General features: G+C 44.2%; 2 protein-coding genes across 2 annotated transcripts; one reads left to right on the top strand and one right to left on the bottom strand.

Moving 5' to 3' along the window:
• Window positions 1-399: 399 nt before the first annotated feature.
• On the bottom strand, window positions 400-891 carry LOC102974013 (60S ribosomal protein L9-like). The gene has a single exon (XM_055083631.1). It carries the CDS (start codon window positions 877-879, stop codon window positions 400-402), a length of 480 nt encoding a protein of 159 aa, XP_054939606.1. The 5' UTR covers window positions 880-891.
• A 5,131-nt stretch (window positions 892-6,022) lies between these two features.
• Window positions 6,023-17,478, top strand: LOC114485584 (uncharacterized). The gene is made up of 4 exons (XM_028487285.1): window positions 6,023-6,141; window positions 6,487-7,004; window positions 13,816-13,974; window positions 17,249-17,478. The coding sequence occupies exons 1-4, from the start codon at window positions 6,023-6,025 to the stop codon at window positions 17,476-17,478; spliced, it is 1,026 nt and encodes a 341-aa protein (XP_028343086.1).
• The last annotated feature ends 257 nt before the right edge of the window (window positions 17,479-17,735 follow it).

The following is a 17,735-nucleotide window of genomic DNA, read 5'->3' as shown; positions in this document are numbered from 1 at the left end:
GTCCAATAATGAACAACCACAGTGCTGCCTGTCACCAGTACCCATCTTCCTCTTGCCTGAAATACCCTTGCTATTCCTTCAAGCCACTTCTCCCATTACGTCTTAATAAAAAAAACCCACTCATTCCTTCTGTTCTTGTTCTTACCACACTAGAATTTACTTAACTGCTTACTGGCCAAATAGTTGGAAAGGATAATCAATTTAAGAAAAATTCCCAAGTCAAAAGAGATTGTATTCATTTTTAAAATATCACATATGAGTCTGTCCTCTTGCAGTTTCTGTAGCTGGATCACTCAGAACTTATCCATCAACCTGTTGAACTGTTCTTTTTTCAGAAACATAGATACCATCCAAAAATGTTCTTATATCCTTGTTTTTAACTGTTGTGGCTTGCTGGATCTAGGCAGCTGAATTTGACACAAGTTCAATGTCGTTTCCTTCGAGAATCAACTCATCTTTCTGGGCTTGAGATACTGAACAAGCAACACCTGGCCTCATCCGAACCCTGCAGATGTATTTTTCACTCTCCAAATTTTGGATTTCTACAAGAGAACCATTTTCCTGAATAACAACACTGATGGGTAAATGAGCATACGCAGAACTTGTCTTGTAACTGAAGCCCAGTGTAACACCCTTGATCATGTTCTGTACGTGACTACAGATAGTACGAACAGTCACCAGTTCCTTTCTATTCTCCCACCAGGTGTCAACCCGGAGCCTCTTCTTTTTCTTTCCAAGGAGACTGAGTTCTCCGCTGATGTGATTGAAGTCCCTCTGCAGGGTGCCTCTGGGGCCCTTCACAATAACCGTGCGTCCTTTCAGAGTAATGTCGACATTTTCTGGAATGTCGACAGTCTGATTGCTGAGAATGGTCTTCATTCTCACCTCGAAATAGATGTGACAAAGAGTAGTGACTCTATTTCTAGAGGTAAAGAGAATGCTCATAGCCCACGGTATGATGTGGCAATAGAGATACAGAAACTATCACCACTGGATCCTCTTAATCAAACACTTATAAGAAGCCAGGATCTGGGTGACCTTGTATACGATACCTTAAAACATTTTGTTAAATTAACAAGTATAATGAGATTGACTGGTGACTCCTAATGTCACTGGACAAAGAGGGGAAAGAAAAGGATGAGCTTACAGATTTGATTTTAACTGACGTGGAAGCTCTGTGTCTGCCTTGAAAGAAGAGATCCTTGGGACTTCCCAAGGATCCAGTGGTCCAGTGGTTAAGACTCTGTGCTTCCAGTGCAGGGGGCTTGGGTTCGATACCTGGTTGGGGAAGTAAGATCCTACATCTTATTTACCTGAATGGCTTATCATGAACTGGGTGTTCTTTGACTCAACAAGCCATAAGGTTGGGCACGCACAGAAGCACTGCATCACCAAATGGAAGTGAAATCACGCCCAGGCAGGCCCTGAAGGCACACATAATTTACATGAAGAAGTGGCCCAAATGTTCACGGTTCCCAATCCTGCTACAATACCTTCTCTCTCCACGCCTACGAGTATGGCCTTATGGAGAGTTGCCTATGATCAGAGCATATACAAAGGAAGGGAAGACTTGGGCCTGGTTTCCAGATGCTTCTGCACAGTATGCATGCACCACCCACAAGTGGGCAGCTGTAGCACCACGGCCCCTCTCTGGGACATCCCTGAAGGACATGGTGAAGGGAAATCCTCCCACTGAGCAGAACTGTGAGCAATGTATCTGGTTATTCATTTTGCTTGTGAGGAGAAGTGGCCAGATGTGATTATATACCGGCTTATGGGATGTGGCCAATCATTTGGTTGTATGGTCAGGGACTGGGAAGGAGTACAAGTCTATAATTGATGACAGGGAAGTCTGGGGGAAGAAGACATGTGGATACACGTCCCTGGATGGGTGAAAAAGGTGAAGATATTTTTGTCCCAAGTGAATACTCACCAAAGGATCATTTTTTTTTCTAAGTAAGGCCGCACTGTGTGGCATGTGGGATCTTAGTTCTCTGACCAGGGATCGAACCCTCGCCCCCTGCAGTGGAAGCGTGGTGTCCTAACCACTGGACCTCCAGGGAAGTCCCTCAGCAAAGGATTTTAATAATCAAGTCAATAAGATGAACCATTCTGTGGATACCAGTCAGCCTTTTCCCCCAGTTGCCCCTGTAATCACCCAATGGGCAAAGTGGCATGGTGGCAGGGATGGAGGTTATGGGTGGGCTTAGCAACATGGGCTTCCACTCACCAAGACTACAGCCACTGCTGAGGGCCCAATCAGCCAGCAGCCGGGACCAACACTGAATCCCCAATATGGCACCATCCCCTCGGGGTAATCAGCCAGCTACCTGGTGGCAGGTTGATTATGTTAGACCACTTCCATCATGGAAGGGGCAGTATTTTGTTCTTACTGGACTAGACACTTACTCTGGGTAGAGATTTGCCTTCCCTGCATGCAATTACTCTGCCAAAACTACCATCTGGACTTACAGAATGGTTTATCCACTGAAACGGTATTCTACACAGCTTCTGATCAAGGAACTCACTTTCCAGCAAGTGAAGTGCAGCAATGCATCTATGCTCATGAAATTCTCTGGTCTTACCATGTCCCCTACCTTCCTGAGGCAGCTGGCTTGACAGAACAGTGAAACGGCCTTTAAATATTTTGTTTTATTTTATCGAAGTATAGTTGATTTACAGTGCTGTAATAATTTCTGCTGTACAGCAAAGTGATTCAGTTACACATATATGATATATATGAGTTAACATTTGTATATATATGAGTTAATATTTGTATATATATGTATGAGTTAATATTTGTATATATATATGAGTTAATATTTATAAAAGCACATAGAACTGTGTGAGTGAGGCTGACACAGTTCTCAGTAAACATTATTATACATATAAAATAAGGCTTCTGCAACTTTCACTGTGTTTTTATTTATTTATTTATTTATTTTTGGCCACAGTGCATGACTTGCAGGATCTTAGTTCCCCGACCAGGGATTGAACCCATGCCCTTGGCAGTGAACTCGCAGAGTCCTAACCGCTGGACCGCCAAGGAATTCCCCACTGTGTTGTTTTAAATGTCCATGATAAGACAAGTATATCTAGTTGATTCATTCTAACTGTTCTATAATATTTGTTCGCATATATGTTTATTTCCCTACTGATAGATATTAGGCTATTTTCGTATTTGTTTTTACAAACAATGTTGCAATAAATATCTTTATACGCATATCCTTAGGCACAGATAGGGATGTCCAAAGGGAACCAAGAGGGGAATTATTATCTTTAGAATATATTTTAAAATTTATCTATTTATTTATTTGGCTGTGCTGGGTCTTAGTTGCGGCACGTGGGATCTAGTTCCCCAACCAGGGATCGAACCCGGGCCCCCTGCATTGGGAGAGCAGAGTCTCAGCCACTGGACCACCAGGGAAGTCCCCAAGAGGGGAATTAATTACTGGATCTTGGGTATGCACCATTTCAGCTTCACTCAATATCCCTAAATAGCTCTTTAGCAATGTATGATAGTTCCTTTTCTCCATATCCTCACCAACCCTCGGTATCAAAAACTCCAATTTTTGCAAATGATAGTTTGAAATGATATTTCATTGTTTAACTTACACTTACCTGTAACTAGTGAAATGTGTGCATCTTTTCCTATGTTTATTGGCCATTAGGGGTTCCTTTTCGGTTACCTGTGTGTTTAATATTGCATCTTTATATGTATCATGTTTCTATTTTTTTATTAATTTGTAGGCAGCCTAGATATATTCTGGATATGGAATAAAAGTTGACTCTCAGGTTTCAGGCTTGGACAAGTGGGTGGATTGTGTGCTAATTTAAATGGATGGAGAAGGGTAGTAGAAAACAAGTTTTAGGAGGAATATTAAGAGTTCACGTTCAGACAAATTTGAGATGCTTGTAAGCCATCCAAGAGAACAAGTCTGTGTTGCAGCGATACATTTGGGAGTTGTCAGGTTATAGATGGTATGTAAAGTGATAGCGGTGCACGTGGTTATCTCCTGACAGAATTTGGAGTGACATGACAAGAGCCCTACAGAATTACACATTTGGAGAAGGAGGATCCAGAAGGGGATATTGAGATGAAGGGCCAGTAAAATAGAGAAAAACTAAAATTGTGTGATATTATGGAAGCCGAGAGAGGAACGTGCTTTTTTTTTTTTTCTTCCAATTTTTGCCTGCATGTGGTTTCATTGCAGGGATGTACCCTAACTGCTCTTCTATTTGGAATTTGGATTATTTCAGTGCTTTTTTTTATTATAAATTACACTTTGATGGACATTCTTGTATTTATCTTTTTTTCACCACTCTATTTCCTTTGGATATACACCTATATATATTATATAGGTGGAAGGGTATGCTTATTTAAAAGCTTTTAACTATAAATTGCAGGCCATCTTCTAGAAAGATTTCTTTCATTCTATTCTGACCAGAATGAGTTTGTTTTTTTTTTTCTCCATTTTGGCGGTGGTAGAAAAATGGTGAGAACCAGATAATGCATACCAATGTTTTTAATCGTTGCAAAGTGTGCCATGGTATTGATGTTTGTAATTTATTTAACCAGTTATATCGCCTGTTTGGGGTATTATAATTAGTGTTGCAATTAATAACTTTTTAAGCTAAATCTTTTTGCTCATTCTTTTTTAATTAATTAATTAATTAATTAATTTTTGGCTGTGTTGGGTCTTCGCTGCTGAGCGAGGGCTTTTCTCTAGTTGCCGTGAGCTGGGGCTACTCTTCGTTGCGGTGCGCGGGCTTCTCACTGTGGTGGCTTCTCCTGTTGCGGAGCACGGCCTCTAGGCACGCCGGCTTCAGTAGCTGTGGCACTTGGGCTCAGTAGTTGTGGCGCACGGGCTTAGTTGTTCTGTGGCATGTGGGATCTTCTCAGACCAGGGCTCGAACCCGTGTCCTCTGCATTGGCAGGCGGATTCTTAACTACTGCGCCACCAGGGAAGTACCATCCAATAAAATTCTTTTTTAAAAAATATTTATTTATTTTTGGGTGCGTTGGGTCTCCGTTGCTGCGCGCAGGCTTTCTCTAGTTGCGGCGAGCAGGGGCCACTCCTCGCTGTGGTGCACGGGCTTTTCATTGCAGTGGCCTATCTTGTTGCGGATCACGGGCTCTAGGTGCACGGGCTTCAGTAGTTGTGGCACATGGGCCCAGTAGTTGTGGCTTGCGGACTCTAGAGTGCAGGATCAGTAGTTGTGGCACACAGGCTTAGATGCTCCGCAGCATGTGGGATCCTCCCAGACCAGGGCTCGAACCCGGCACGCCGGCTTCAGTAGCTGTGGCACTTGGGCTCAGTAGTTGTGGCGCACGGGCTTAGTTGTTCTGTGGCATGTGGGATCTTCTCAGACCAGGGCTCGAACCCGTGTCCTCTGCATTGGCAGGCGGATTCTTAACTACTGCGCCACCAGGGAAGTACCATCCAATAAAATTCTTTTTTAAAAAATATTTATTTATTTTTGGGTGCGTTGGGTCTCCGTTGCTGCGCGCAGGCTTTCTCTAGTTGCGGCGAGCAGGGGCCACTCCTCGCTGTGGTGCACGGGCTTTTCATTGCAGTGGCCTATCTTGTTGCGGATCACGGGCTCTAGGTGCACGGGCTTCAGTAGTTGTGGCACATGGGCCCAGTAGTTGTGGCTTGCGGACTCTAGAGTGCAGGATCAGTAGTTGTGGCACACAGGCTTAGATGCTCCGCAGCATGTGGGATCCTCCCAGACCAGGGCTCGAACCCGTGTCCCCTGCATTGGCAGGCAGACTCTCAACCACTGTGCCACCAGGGAAGTTCAAATAAAATTCTTAAACAATACCATTTTTGCACATCGCACTGGGGGTGAGGCCCCAAATCTGAAAGGCTTTCCTTTTTTTTTTTTTTTGGCCGAGCCACGTTGCTTGCGGGATCTTAGTTTCCCAACCAGGGATGGAATTTAGGCCAGGGCAGTGAAAGCGCCAAGTCCTAACCACTGGACCGCCAGGGAACTCCCCCAAACGCTTTTTATTCCAGCTATGTTATCTGATCTGCGATCTAAGAATCAACTTCCAACAGCATTGTGTCAGCGATCAAGTCTTCAGAGACATCGCCAGAAGGCAAAGACGATTTTTGCAGCCAATGGCTTCAAACCACCGTTGGTCCAGTGTGGCCATGGGATCACTTGGAAAAGCCTGTCTCAGGTTTGTGAAAGTCGTCTCAAAACCAGCAGAACTTTTATTAGGCTGATTCACTCTGGAATCTATTTGGCATTTCCGTTTTGCTGTGGCCGAACGGTTCACCAAAATAAGTTCAGTTCTCCTTGAGACGAGTCTTGCAGATGCTTTTGATTTTTTTAAAAAAATAAATGACAAATGAACTGTCACCGCTGTATCCGCAAAAAGTAAACATTTGGATCAGCGTCCCTGCAGACATCCTATTCTTACACTAGCACCCGAGTCTTGGCGTGAGAAGTGAGAGCGCTGACTCGTCGGGTGTTCAGTCTCGAGGATAGTGGGGCTGAACCGCGGGGAGCAAAGGCCGGGGTCGACCCCACGTGGGGGCCACCCAATTCCTCCCTCAACGCCGCGCCAGCCGCCACCCGCAGAGCAGCCCACCACGCGCCGGCACCCGGGGTGCGCCGGCACCCGGGGTGCGCCGGCACCCGGGGTGCGCCGGTGCGCCGGCACAGGGCCAGCCCCCCTCCTCGAACGGGAAGGGGAAGGGGAAGGGGCGGGGGCGGGGCCTGCGGCAGGGCACGCCCCCTCAAGCGCCCGCGGGGTGGGCAGGTCTTCCGCCTTCCGAGGGGCTACTTCCGGATCCGGTGGCGGCAGCTGGGAGTGCACAGGGAGGCGGCGCTCGGTTGGCGGGAGGGCTGGCTTGCACCCCGCGCGCGGCCGGCGATGCTGGGGGGTATATTGGGGGCCCGGGAGCGCGAGGCGGAGTGCGACGCGGCAGGGGCTGTGCCTGCGCCGCCTGCCATCGACTTCCCGGCCGAGGGCTCGGACCCCAAGTATGATGGTGAGGGACCCGGAATGCGGCGGCGGCGGCGGCCCTCCGCGACCCCGTCCACCTTCATTCCCGGGGCGGGCAGGTAGCTGCGAGGTTCGGCCCAGGACCTGGACGAGTTCGTCTGGATCCGGGCTTGAACCGGGACCCAGCGGTGCCGTATAGGGGCGGCGGGCGGGCCGTCTGGGTTAGGTGAACTCGTGTTGAAACGGGTGTCTGCAGCCCGGTCGATCGTTAAATTTCTGTTCCTTGGTTTCCTCTGTGGACTCGGGCCTGCGGACGTGCTGGGCTGTTTTCCAGCTCCTGAGCCCCGGGGTGTTGTCGGGCGATGAGCTTGAGCTTCGTAAACTACTGGAATGGAACACTGCAGACCCTATGCGCTGAACAGTTTGGGTTAAGAGTTTTAATTTGTAGCTTCTCTTGTCTTTTGCTTCAGTAATCGCGTAGCTAAAGACTTCTCATAGTGAGGCAGTATGGACATCATCCTCTTCGGTTAAAAAAAAAACGCCCGAGTTTTCTTGAGGCTTTTGGTTTCTAGGAGATGGGGCTAAGTCGGCAAAGTCAGGCAAGTTATTCATAAAGCGAGAGGTACTTATAGCATTGAGTCTAACCAGTTCAGAGTATCTAATGTTTTAATGAAAGTGCAATTGGCTCTTTAGCTGCGAACAGTTGTTTTGGCAAAAAAAGTTTTTTTAAATTGAACATGAGCGTGATTTGGAAAACTTTTCCAGACTTGCAGTTGGTATCAGAAGGGAGGGAGGTTTCATGGGGACAGTCTACCCTGTAACATTCGTAGTTGGCTAAGCCCTTGCAGACATCAACATAAGGATTGGGAGTGAGCATTACAGCATATAATTATGAACAGAACTAAGATTAAATAGGGGCCAAAATGGAGAGAGTCTGGTATGTAACGTCTGCTCAGTTTAGATATTGGACAACTAAAAATAGGGGAGTGGGGGAAGCATGTATTTAAAAAGTTTGGTCTCCGCAGTAAATATATTGATGGTGGTAGTATAGGTATCGATATTCTGTAACCCAGTAGCAACAAATATTCCAAGTTCTCAGAATGTGGTCTTTTTTTTTTTTTCTTAGTGGATGAACACTTAAAAAAATTGAATTATAGTTAATTTACAATGTTGTGTTAGTTTCAGGTGTATAGCAAAGTGGTTCAGTTATACATATGCACATATATTCTTTTTCAGTTTCTTTTCTATTATAGGTTATTACAAGATATTGAGTATAGTTCCTTGTGCTATACAGTAGGTCCTTGTTGTTTACCTATTTTATATATAGTAGTGTGTATGGACTTTTAATTAATTAATTTTTTGGGTGCGTCGGGTCTTAGTTGCGGCATGCAGGATCTTTTCGTTGCGGCACGTGGGCTTCTCTCTAGTTGTGGCGTGTGGGTTTTTTCTCTCTAGTTGTAGCACACAGGCTCCAGGGTTCAGTGGGCTCTAGTTGAGGCTCGCGGGCTTAGTTACCCTGCGGCACGTGGGATCTTAGTTGCCTGTCCAAGGATCGAACCCACGTCCCTTGCATTGTAAGGTGGATTCTTTACCACTGGACCACCAGGGAAGTCCCTGTATGGCCATTTTTAAAATAAAATTGTTCCATAAAAAATGAATACATTGATTCAAGGAGGTTTTTACTATGTGGTAGTTCGAATAGATTGATTGTTCGAATGATTACAGAGAATACACGTTAAGTTGAAGCATGAAACAAATATTAACATGTTGTAGGGATTTAAAGGTGCAAGCCGAGTTGAAAAGGTCTTAATTTATTCCTTAAATTCTTTGATTTTCATCCTTATTACTACCTACAATTCTTGATCTTAAAGAGAAACAAAACACACTGTGAGGGCGATTTAAGTCGGCCCTTAGCACAGGACAGCTGTAAGATAACTACTTTTTAATGGACAAACTGATTTTTTCCACGTGTGTCATATTATAGCAGCTCAATGATGCGTAAAGCGTTATGTCATAGAAGTCCCAGCTGTAAACAGGCAAGTCTGTCTGTTCTGTAACATTGTGATAAGGTTTTCTGCAAACCGAAGATTATTCTTGAAGGGAGTGATCGTCGATAAGCTTCTAAAAATTTCCTTCTCCTTTGGTTGCTAATAATAGTGCCGCATTTACGTATTGCCTTTTCTTCCAAAGAAGCCCAGAATGTCCAGACATACTTTATCTTTTTATATGAAAAGTTAGGTCTGTGAGAAATGTAGTTTCGTTTCTAGACTTCAAACAATAGGTAGACGATTTCTCGACGGGCGTCTGTATTGATGTGAGGAGGTCACTGTGCCCGCCAATGGTAGCGTCAGAAAAGTTGCAACCTAGATGTAAGTAACACCTGTGTTCTTTAGCAGCTCATCCTGTAGGGAGTCTCCTGGAGCCAGCATCAGCCTTTGATCAGAGTTTCTGCATGGTTTTTTTTCCTGTGGAACAGCGGGCGTTAGAAGGAGGGCCGACAGTAAGCCCATTGTCAGGCTCATTCATTTTCCTTCTTTCATCTGACACAAATGTTTTTACCTCAGATTAGTTCTACAGGTTCTTTAATTTAATAATGGACCATTTGGATCCTACTTTCCTCAGGAGGTTGAATCAGGCCATCCCTTTCCTGTTTGTCTTACTCCCCTCCTTCTTGGCAGAATTCTAGAACTCTAATGCACATCGGGTTTAGATACCATTTCCTACTCTTTTTTTAAAAATTATTTAACCTTTTATTTATTTATTTATTTATTTTTATTTGTTGGCTGTGTTGGGCCTTTGTTGCTGTGCGCGAGCTCTCTCTAGTTGCGGTGAGTGGGGGCTACTCTTTGTTGTGGTGCGCGGGCTTTGCATTGTGATGGCTTCTCTTGTTGCAAAGCACGGGCTCTAGGTGCCCGGTCTTCAGTAGTTGCAGCACGTGGGCTCAGTAGTTGTGGCGCACAGGCATAGTTGCTCCGCGGCATGTGGGATCTTCCCGGACCAGGGCTTGAACCCGTGTCCCCTGCACTAGGCAGGCGGATTCTTAACCACTGCGCCACCAGGGAAGTCCCTCCTACTCTTTAATAAGAGAACTTGACCTCACCTTTCCTTTTAGCCACTTAACCTCTTCCTTTTCTCTTGACCAGAACTGTGAAATGGGATGCTGTCAGCCTCAGCCTTCATTTCCTTTCAGTTTTACTCCTTCCTGCATTTGGGTGTCCGTCCATTGGTCTTTTTAAAGTTGGCATTTTCTTGATTTATTAGGTTCAGTTGACTCCACTGAGCAACCATTTCATTGTAGAAAATAGGAGAGTATAAAAATAGGAAAGTGTAGGGCTTCCCTGGTGGTGCAGTGGTTGAGAATCCGTCTGCCAGTGCAGGGGACACGGGTTCGAGCTCCTGTCCGGGAAGATCCCACATGCCGCGGAGCGGCTGGACCCGTGAGCCACGGCCGCTGAGCCTGCGCGTCCGGAGCCTGTGCTCCGCAACGGGAGAGGCCACAACAGTGAGAGGCCCGCGTACCACCAAAAAAAAAAAAAAAAAAAAAATAGGAAAGTGTAGAAGCAGAAAACCTTCCTAAAAAAATCTCACCACTGTTGACAATTTAGTACTTAAATTTTTTTTTCACATTACAGAGTATGTTAAAAAGGTAGAAAAGCATGAAGAAGAAAATTAGATAAACCATAATCTCTTCGCCCAGAGATTACTGTTTGTAATTTAAATATACAAACATTACATTTTGGCTTAGCTAGAGACAATTTTTGGGGTGAATTTTGCATTTAAAACTGTTTGTCAAAGAAAGGTATTCTGAATGGATTCAAGATTTCTGTCTGATTTCGTCGTCCAGATAAGATAAAAATTTAGAGAATTCATGTGCAAAATTTAAAGGCATAAAGGAAGAAGAGGGGAAAGTATTTATTCACATCTCTGAGGAGAACTCACTGCTAATAATTTGGTGTATTCATTTGCAAATATTTCCTGAGAGATGCTGTATGCCAGATAGATGCCTAGACATGAAGGATCAAACAGGTAGACTATAAAACAGCTGCTCACTGTAATTTCACTCTTTTTGTAGCCTCTGTCATTGAAAACACAGGGGGGCAGAGATTTGTCTGTTTTGATGTTTCCATTCTTTTTGTGTGTGTGTACATTTATATAGATATAAAATAAATATATTTTAAAATCGTGATTGTAAAAATTTTATGTTTTTTATTTTTATTTTTTGGCCATGCCTCGCGGCTTGCGGGATCTTAGTTCCCCGACCAGGGGTTGAACCGAGGACCCCGCAGTGAAAGCTCGGAGTCCTAACCACTGGACCACCAGGGAATTACCTTACGTTGCTTTGTAAATGTGAACTTTTGTTAGCATTTTCTTGTGACAAATGAGCCTTTAAGAACGTTATTTTAAGACCATCACATTCTGTACTATCACTTATTTAGTCTTCACTGTATTGGTGGAAAACAGATTTATCTTTTTTTTTTTTTTTACCATTAGAAATAATGATGGGTTTGACATGTGTATACATGAATCTTTGTTAATATCTGATTATTTCTTTAGAATAGACCCACAGAAGTAGGATTTGTTGGGTCAAAGAAAAATATTTTTAAAAGTTTTGACATGTTTTGCTAAAATGATAACCAGAAAGGTCGCATTGGTTTGTATGAAACTATCTCCCTCACCTTCATTAGTGTTGCTGTTTATGGCCTGCTTCTTTGACGTGATACAGGATTATTTATGATTATCTTTCTCTACACCATCATTTAGAACAGCTACATAGTGTTCTATTATATGTGTATAACTTGTTCAACAAATTTTTAATACTTTGTTATCCTGAACACCTTGTACATATATATTTGTTGTGCTTTGTTTAATTATTTCCTTGGTTTATGGCACCAAAAGTAAAGTTTTGCACACGTGAAATTCTACAGTGTATTGTCAAAGGTTGCAAACACCCCCTTGTGTTTGAACGTATCTAGTTTTCTGTGCCCTTAACAATACCAGGGATTCCAGGCTTTAAATAGTTACCCGTCTGGTGGCAAGCTCTTGTACTGTGGTTATGTAATAGGTGTGTCACTACTTTCTAGTTTTGTTAAGTCTATTTGAACCTTAATTGTGCTTCACTTTCTCACTGGCTTGTAAGAGTGGTATATACATTTTATTCCCTTTTTCTTGCCATGTACAGTAAAGGTATCTGTACTGTATCTGATTTTGTGATCCATGTTTTAACTTAAAACGTCTTTACGTAGAGAAGTGTTTACATGGCCCCATTTTCCATTCTTTTTCTTTCTCATATTCAGGCAGTAAGTATTCATTTAAAATGAATAGCACATCTCCATTCATGCAGGTCTTTTGGGGGCCACCTACAGGTCGGAGAGGTGAAATTGGTGAATGAAGTCTCGATTTCAAAACCTCTCTTCCAGGACCTTTAGTAGTTGATAGAGAAGCGTGGAAGAAAATGTTTGGAATGGGGCTGGTTTTAGAAGGTGTAGGATACCTGGGCCCTGCTTCCACAGGGCGTTTCCAGCTGAATGGGTCAGCAGCCCCTGAGAGTTTGAAATTCCCCACCTTTCCTCCAACAGCCCCTCTTACCAGTTTTCACTCTCGTTAACCTCTCCTTCCTCTCATTCCTAGTGTTTTACATCCTGACCAGTCCATTTCTTTCTTGGTATCTCTGGGACCTGTCCTTTCCTCCACGTTTCTGTCATTTACCTGCTTTATAGGCTCACCCTGACTTCTTGTTGACTCTTTTTTTTTTTAAAGTTTATTTATTTTATTTTATTTTTTAAGTTCATTTTTAGCTGTGTTGGGTCTTCATTGCTGCGCGCGGGCTTTCTCTAGTTGCGGCGAGGGGGGGCTGCTCTTCGTTGCGGTGCGCGGGCTTCTCATTGCTGTGGCTTCTCTTGTTGCAGAGGACGGGCTCTAGGTGTGCGGGCTTCAGTAGTTGTGGCACGTGGGCTCTAGAGCGCAGGCTCAGTAGTTGTGGCTCACGGGCTCCAGAGCGCAGGCTCAGTAGTTGTGGCGCACGGGCTCAGTTGCTCCGCGGCACGTGGGATCTTCCCGGACCAGGGATCGAACCCGTGTGCCCTGCATTGGCAGGCAGATTCTTAACCACTGTGCCACCAGGGGAGCCCCTTCTTGTTGACTCTTGCATGTCTCCTTCCAGGCTACCTATCACGTGTCCGGAACAGTTTCCTCAAACATGTTTCCTGCATTGTGTTTTTGGCCTGTTAAATAACGTATTAAACAGTGCGTGAGAACTTAACGACTGTCAGCTTTAAGTGCCAACTCAGCTGTCCGCTTGGTCTTGCTCAGTGGAAAGAGGATGGGCTTGGGAGTCAGTCTGATCTGCCTGCTAACTTGTTCCTTAACCTCTCAATGAGATCAGTGTCTGCATCTGTAAAATGGGAGTGGTAACATAGGGCGTTTCGGGAGGATTCGATGAGATTGTGCGTCCATAGTGTGTAGCTCAGAGTAAAGATTCCGTTCTTCCTCCCTTTCCCTTTCTTTGCTGCCAGACTTCTTTCTCTCTGCTTCTCGAAGGAAGGAAGCCATCCTGTTCCTGCTTGCTTGCTTGTTTGCTGGAATATTTATTTGTTTCTACCTTTGTACACATCATCCCTAAGCAGAACTTCCTCCCTTCCCGAACTGGCATCTCTCTGCTAGTCCTTCCAGACTTCCAGAATTCAACTGAAAACTCAATTCCACAATGTCTGTCTTGACTAACCCCACTCACCTTAACTGCTGTTTTGCTTTTTATTTCCTTAAATTTAAATAGTGTTTTCCTAATTAGAATATGCTATTTTGACATTATGAGATACGTTTACCGTTTCTTAAAAATTATTTCCTTTTTTAATTTGCAGAATCTGATGTTCCCGCAGAACTCCAGTTGCTGAAAGGACCCCTACAGCAGCCGACCTTCCCTTTTGCAGTTGCAAACCAGCTGTTGCTGGTTTCTCTGCTGGAACACTTGAGCCATGTGCACGAACCAGACCCGCTTCGTTCAAGACAGGTGTTTAAATGTTAGTAAGAATAAATTAACCTTGCTAAATAAAACTTGTAAAATTACTCTGTTGTTTAACGCTGTCAGTCTGAGAAGCAGCTGGTATATAAAAATTTGAAATAAGCCTTAGTAGTACATCTTGTAAATTTATTTTATGTTCTCCTTTGGGTAATTCCTTACGAATATCATCCCTGGGGACCCTGCAAAAGATTAATCACCACAAAATTGTGTGTATTTAAATAAATAAGAGGTAGTTCTTTTTGATTTATAAGTGATAATTCATACAATTTTCGAAGATCTGTTATGGTTTAGTTGGTGAACAGGTACATGAAAATCCCAGGTATTGATTCGGAACTCGTTTTTGCCCAGAGCCCTGGGACGGTTGTGTTTTGTGTCGTTGAAGGAAACTGTTTTCCTCTACACATTGAATACTTCCGACACCAAATGTGTGGGGCTTTCCTCCCAACGGACCAGTTCTCCTGACACCAGCTGGGTGTCTTACAATTCACTTCCGACACTATCTCCCTGGAGTTGGTGTCAGATCTGGCAGGTTAAGGGCTCAGTCCTACAAGACTGTCCTTATTTCAGATGCCAGTCGAAAGTAGGAGGTCCCTAGGTTCTCAGGTTACCCACACTTGTGTCTGACTTGGCTCCAAATTGGGGGTTCCCAGTGTCCCTCCTCAGGTTTGATAATTTGCTACAACAGCTCATAGTACTCAGGCAGACACTTACTTTTTTAAAAAAATAAATTTATTTATTTATTTATTTTGGCTGTGTTGGGTCTTCGTTGCTGCGCGTGGGCTTTCTCTAGTTGTGGCGAGCCGGGGCTACTCTTCATTGCAGCGTGCGGGCTTCTCATTACGGTTGCTTCTCTTGTTGTGGAGCACAGGCTGTAGGCGCGCGGGCTTCAGTAGTTGTGGCGCGCGGGCTCTAGAGTGCAGGCTCAGTAGTTGTGGCGCACGGGCTTAGTTGCTCCACGGCATGTGGGATCTTCCTGGACCAGGGCTCGAACCCGTGTCCCCTGCATTGGCAGGCGGATTCTCAACCACTGCGCCACCAGGGAAGCCCGAGACACTTACTTACGCTAACCAGTTTATTATGATAAGGGGTACAGAGGCACACAGGGTGAGGTCCTGAGGGTCCAGAGTGCTCTACCTTCTGTCTGCACAGAGTTTGGGTTCCCCACCCTCCTGGCAACTGGATGTGTTCACCCACCCTGTACTTTAGGGATTTTTTATTGAGGCTTCATCACGTTGGTATGCTTGATTATTAACTCAGTCTGCAGCCCTTCTCCCCTCCCTGGAAGATGGGGGTGTGAAGTGGAAAGTTCTAAGCTTCTGATCAAGGCTTGGTCTTTCTGGGGACCAGCCCCCATCCTGAAGTGACCTAGGGCCTCCAGCCCCGTCATCTCATTAGCGTACAGAAAGACTCATCACTGGAGACTCCAAGGCTCTGAGAAGCTCTTGTGTCAGGAACTGAGGTCAGAGACCAAATATTAAGACAAAAGATGCTCCTAATACCCCTATCACTCAGAAGATTATAAGAGTTTTATAACTGTGGAGCTGTGTGTCAGGAGCCCGAGACAAAGATCAGAATAATCACGGTGGTTGAAAATGTTTATTCCTGCCATAGGTTACTTGTCCGAGGAGCAAGCGCAGAAATGAGTAGAATTACAGATTATGGCATTTCTGGTTCAGCTTCATAGATTGAACTCTTGAGTAGCCCACACCACAGATTCTAAGTGTCTTTTCTACCAGAAGTCTTCCCAAGTCTTGTTTGGTGTTAGAAAGCCTGAAGTTTACAGATACTTTTATGTGATCTTAGAAGAACATAATGTTTTTAGTTAAAGGTAATTATCATTTGATAAGCTTCATGGGACATAAGAACTGGTAAAAAATGTTATTTGTCCAGTATACACTTATTTTCTTGAATATGTGTTGGGGGGGTGGGTCGTACAAAAGGGGGTGTTCTGTAAGTTCCAAACCCGGGGGTTATTTTCTGGTATAGAGAAGCAGATTATAATGCTTTTAATATATTACTATTGCTCCTGATTAAAGCAAAGCTGTGAATCTTGCTGGTTTTAAGATGTTTTAAGGGGCTTCCCTGGTGGCGCAGTGGTTGCGCGTCCGCCTGCCGATGCAGGGGAACCGGGTTCGCGCCCCGGTCTGGGAAGATCCCACATGCCGCGGAGCGGCTGGGCCCGTGGGCCATGGCCGCTGGGTCAAGATGACTATACAGGGGGGCTTCCCTGGTGGCGCAGTGGTTGCGCGTCCGCCTGCCGATGCAGGGGTACCGGGTTCGCGCCCCGGTCTGGGAGGATCCCACATGCCGCGGAGCGGCTGGGCCCGTGAGCCATGGCCGCTGGGCCTGCGCGTCCGGAGCCTGTGCCCCGCAACGGGAGAGGCCACAGCAGAGGGAGGCCCGCATACCAAAAAAAAAAAAAAAAAAAAAAAGATGTTTTAAAATTCCTTATATACAGCCTTTTTAAAGCCTGAACTTTAAGACAAAGTTGATCATTTTTTAAAGAGAAATGAGAGTGTTAATATCACGATTACCTTTTACTTACTGTTTCCCTCTTCTGACTATGAATTTCGGTTTCCTTTCTTCCTTCGTGTCATGGTGTTCAAAATAAAGGATATTTAAGTAAATGTTTTTGATGTGGTTTCGTTAGTTGACCATCTAAATGGAGAGTTTTTCACGTAGAGTTTTCTCTGTAGTACCTGTATTCCTTGAACGAGTAAAAACCAAGCACTTCTGTAGAAACTTCTTTTTCTGAGCAGCCTGGTCTTGTGACCTGAGACTTGACTTCCCCCCGGGTATTTGGTCTGTACACACATCTCAGATGTGCTCTTTGCATGTTAGTTAAGGATATTGCATAATTGAAAACAACAGTTCATATTCACTTTTGTTGTCAGTTCTAATCATTTGTTTCCACTCCTGCCTTTTAAATTTTTATTTATTTATATGTTCTACCCCTTCCCCTCCTTTTTTTTTTTTTTTTCTTGCCTTTTTAAAAAACAGAACTTAGTACTTTACTGACTGACCGAGCACGGTAAACAAATGACTGTAGAACGTAGAGTGTCAGGTAAGAAATAACAGATGAGCCCCTGATCAACGCGTGTAACCAACCGTTCCACCTCTTCAGAGCATCAGTCCCCAAGCTGTAATGTGTGCGTAAACATAACTTTTTTCTTATAGAGGCTATTATTATGACTCTTTATTTTCTGTGTATTCTTGAAAATTGCCATCTAACTGATGGCCTTTCTAATCATTGTTTTCCTTTTTTTTTATAGTACTTTGTCAGACCTTTATCAAAATGGGGCTGCTGTCATCCTTCACGTGTAGTGACGAGTTTAGCTCCTTGAGGCTACATCACAACAGAGCTATTACGCACTTAATGAGGTCAGCTAAGGAGAGAGTTCGTCAGGTAGGCACTAAGAAATGTACTTGGAGTGTGATAAAAACATTCTCATTTCAAGAGAACTGTATTTTAAAGCATTCTGAAATCCTGATTATAACATAGGTTTAATGTTAACTTCCATTTGTTTATGCAACAGATGTTTATCGAATGGCTGCTATGTGTTAGGCTCTCTTGTAGGAGCTGGGGTTCAGGCAGTGAGCAAAATAAAAGTCCCTGCCCTGGGGCGGGGGTGGTGGTGTGATGAATTGGGAGATTGGGATTGGCATATATACCAATACTAATATGTATAAAATAGATAACTAATAAGAACCTGCTGTATTAAAAAAAAAAAAGTCCCTGCCCTCAGGGAGCCCATGTTC

The sequence above is a fragment of the Physeter macrocephalus genome, unplaced genomic scaffold (genome assembly GCF_002837175.3).
Source record: "Physeter macrocephalus isolate SW-GA unplaced genomic scaffold, ASM283717v5 random_1353, whole genome shotgun sequence".
Taxonomy (NCBI): Eukaryota; Metazoa; Chordata; class Mammalia; order Artiodactyla; family Physeteridae; genus Physeter; species Physeter macrocephalus.
This window is presented reverse-complemented; position numbering and strand designations above follow the sequence as displayed.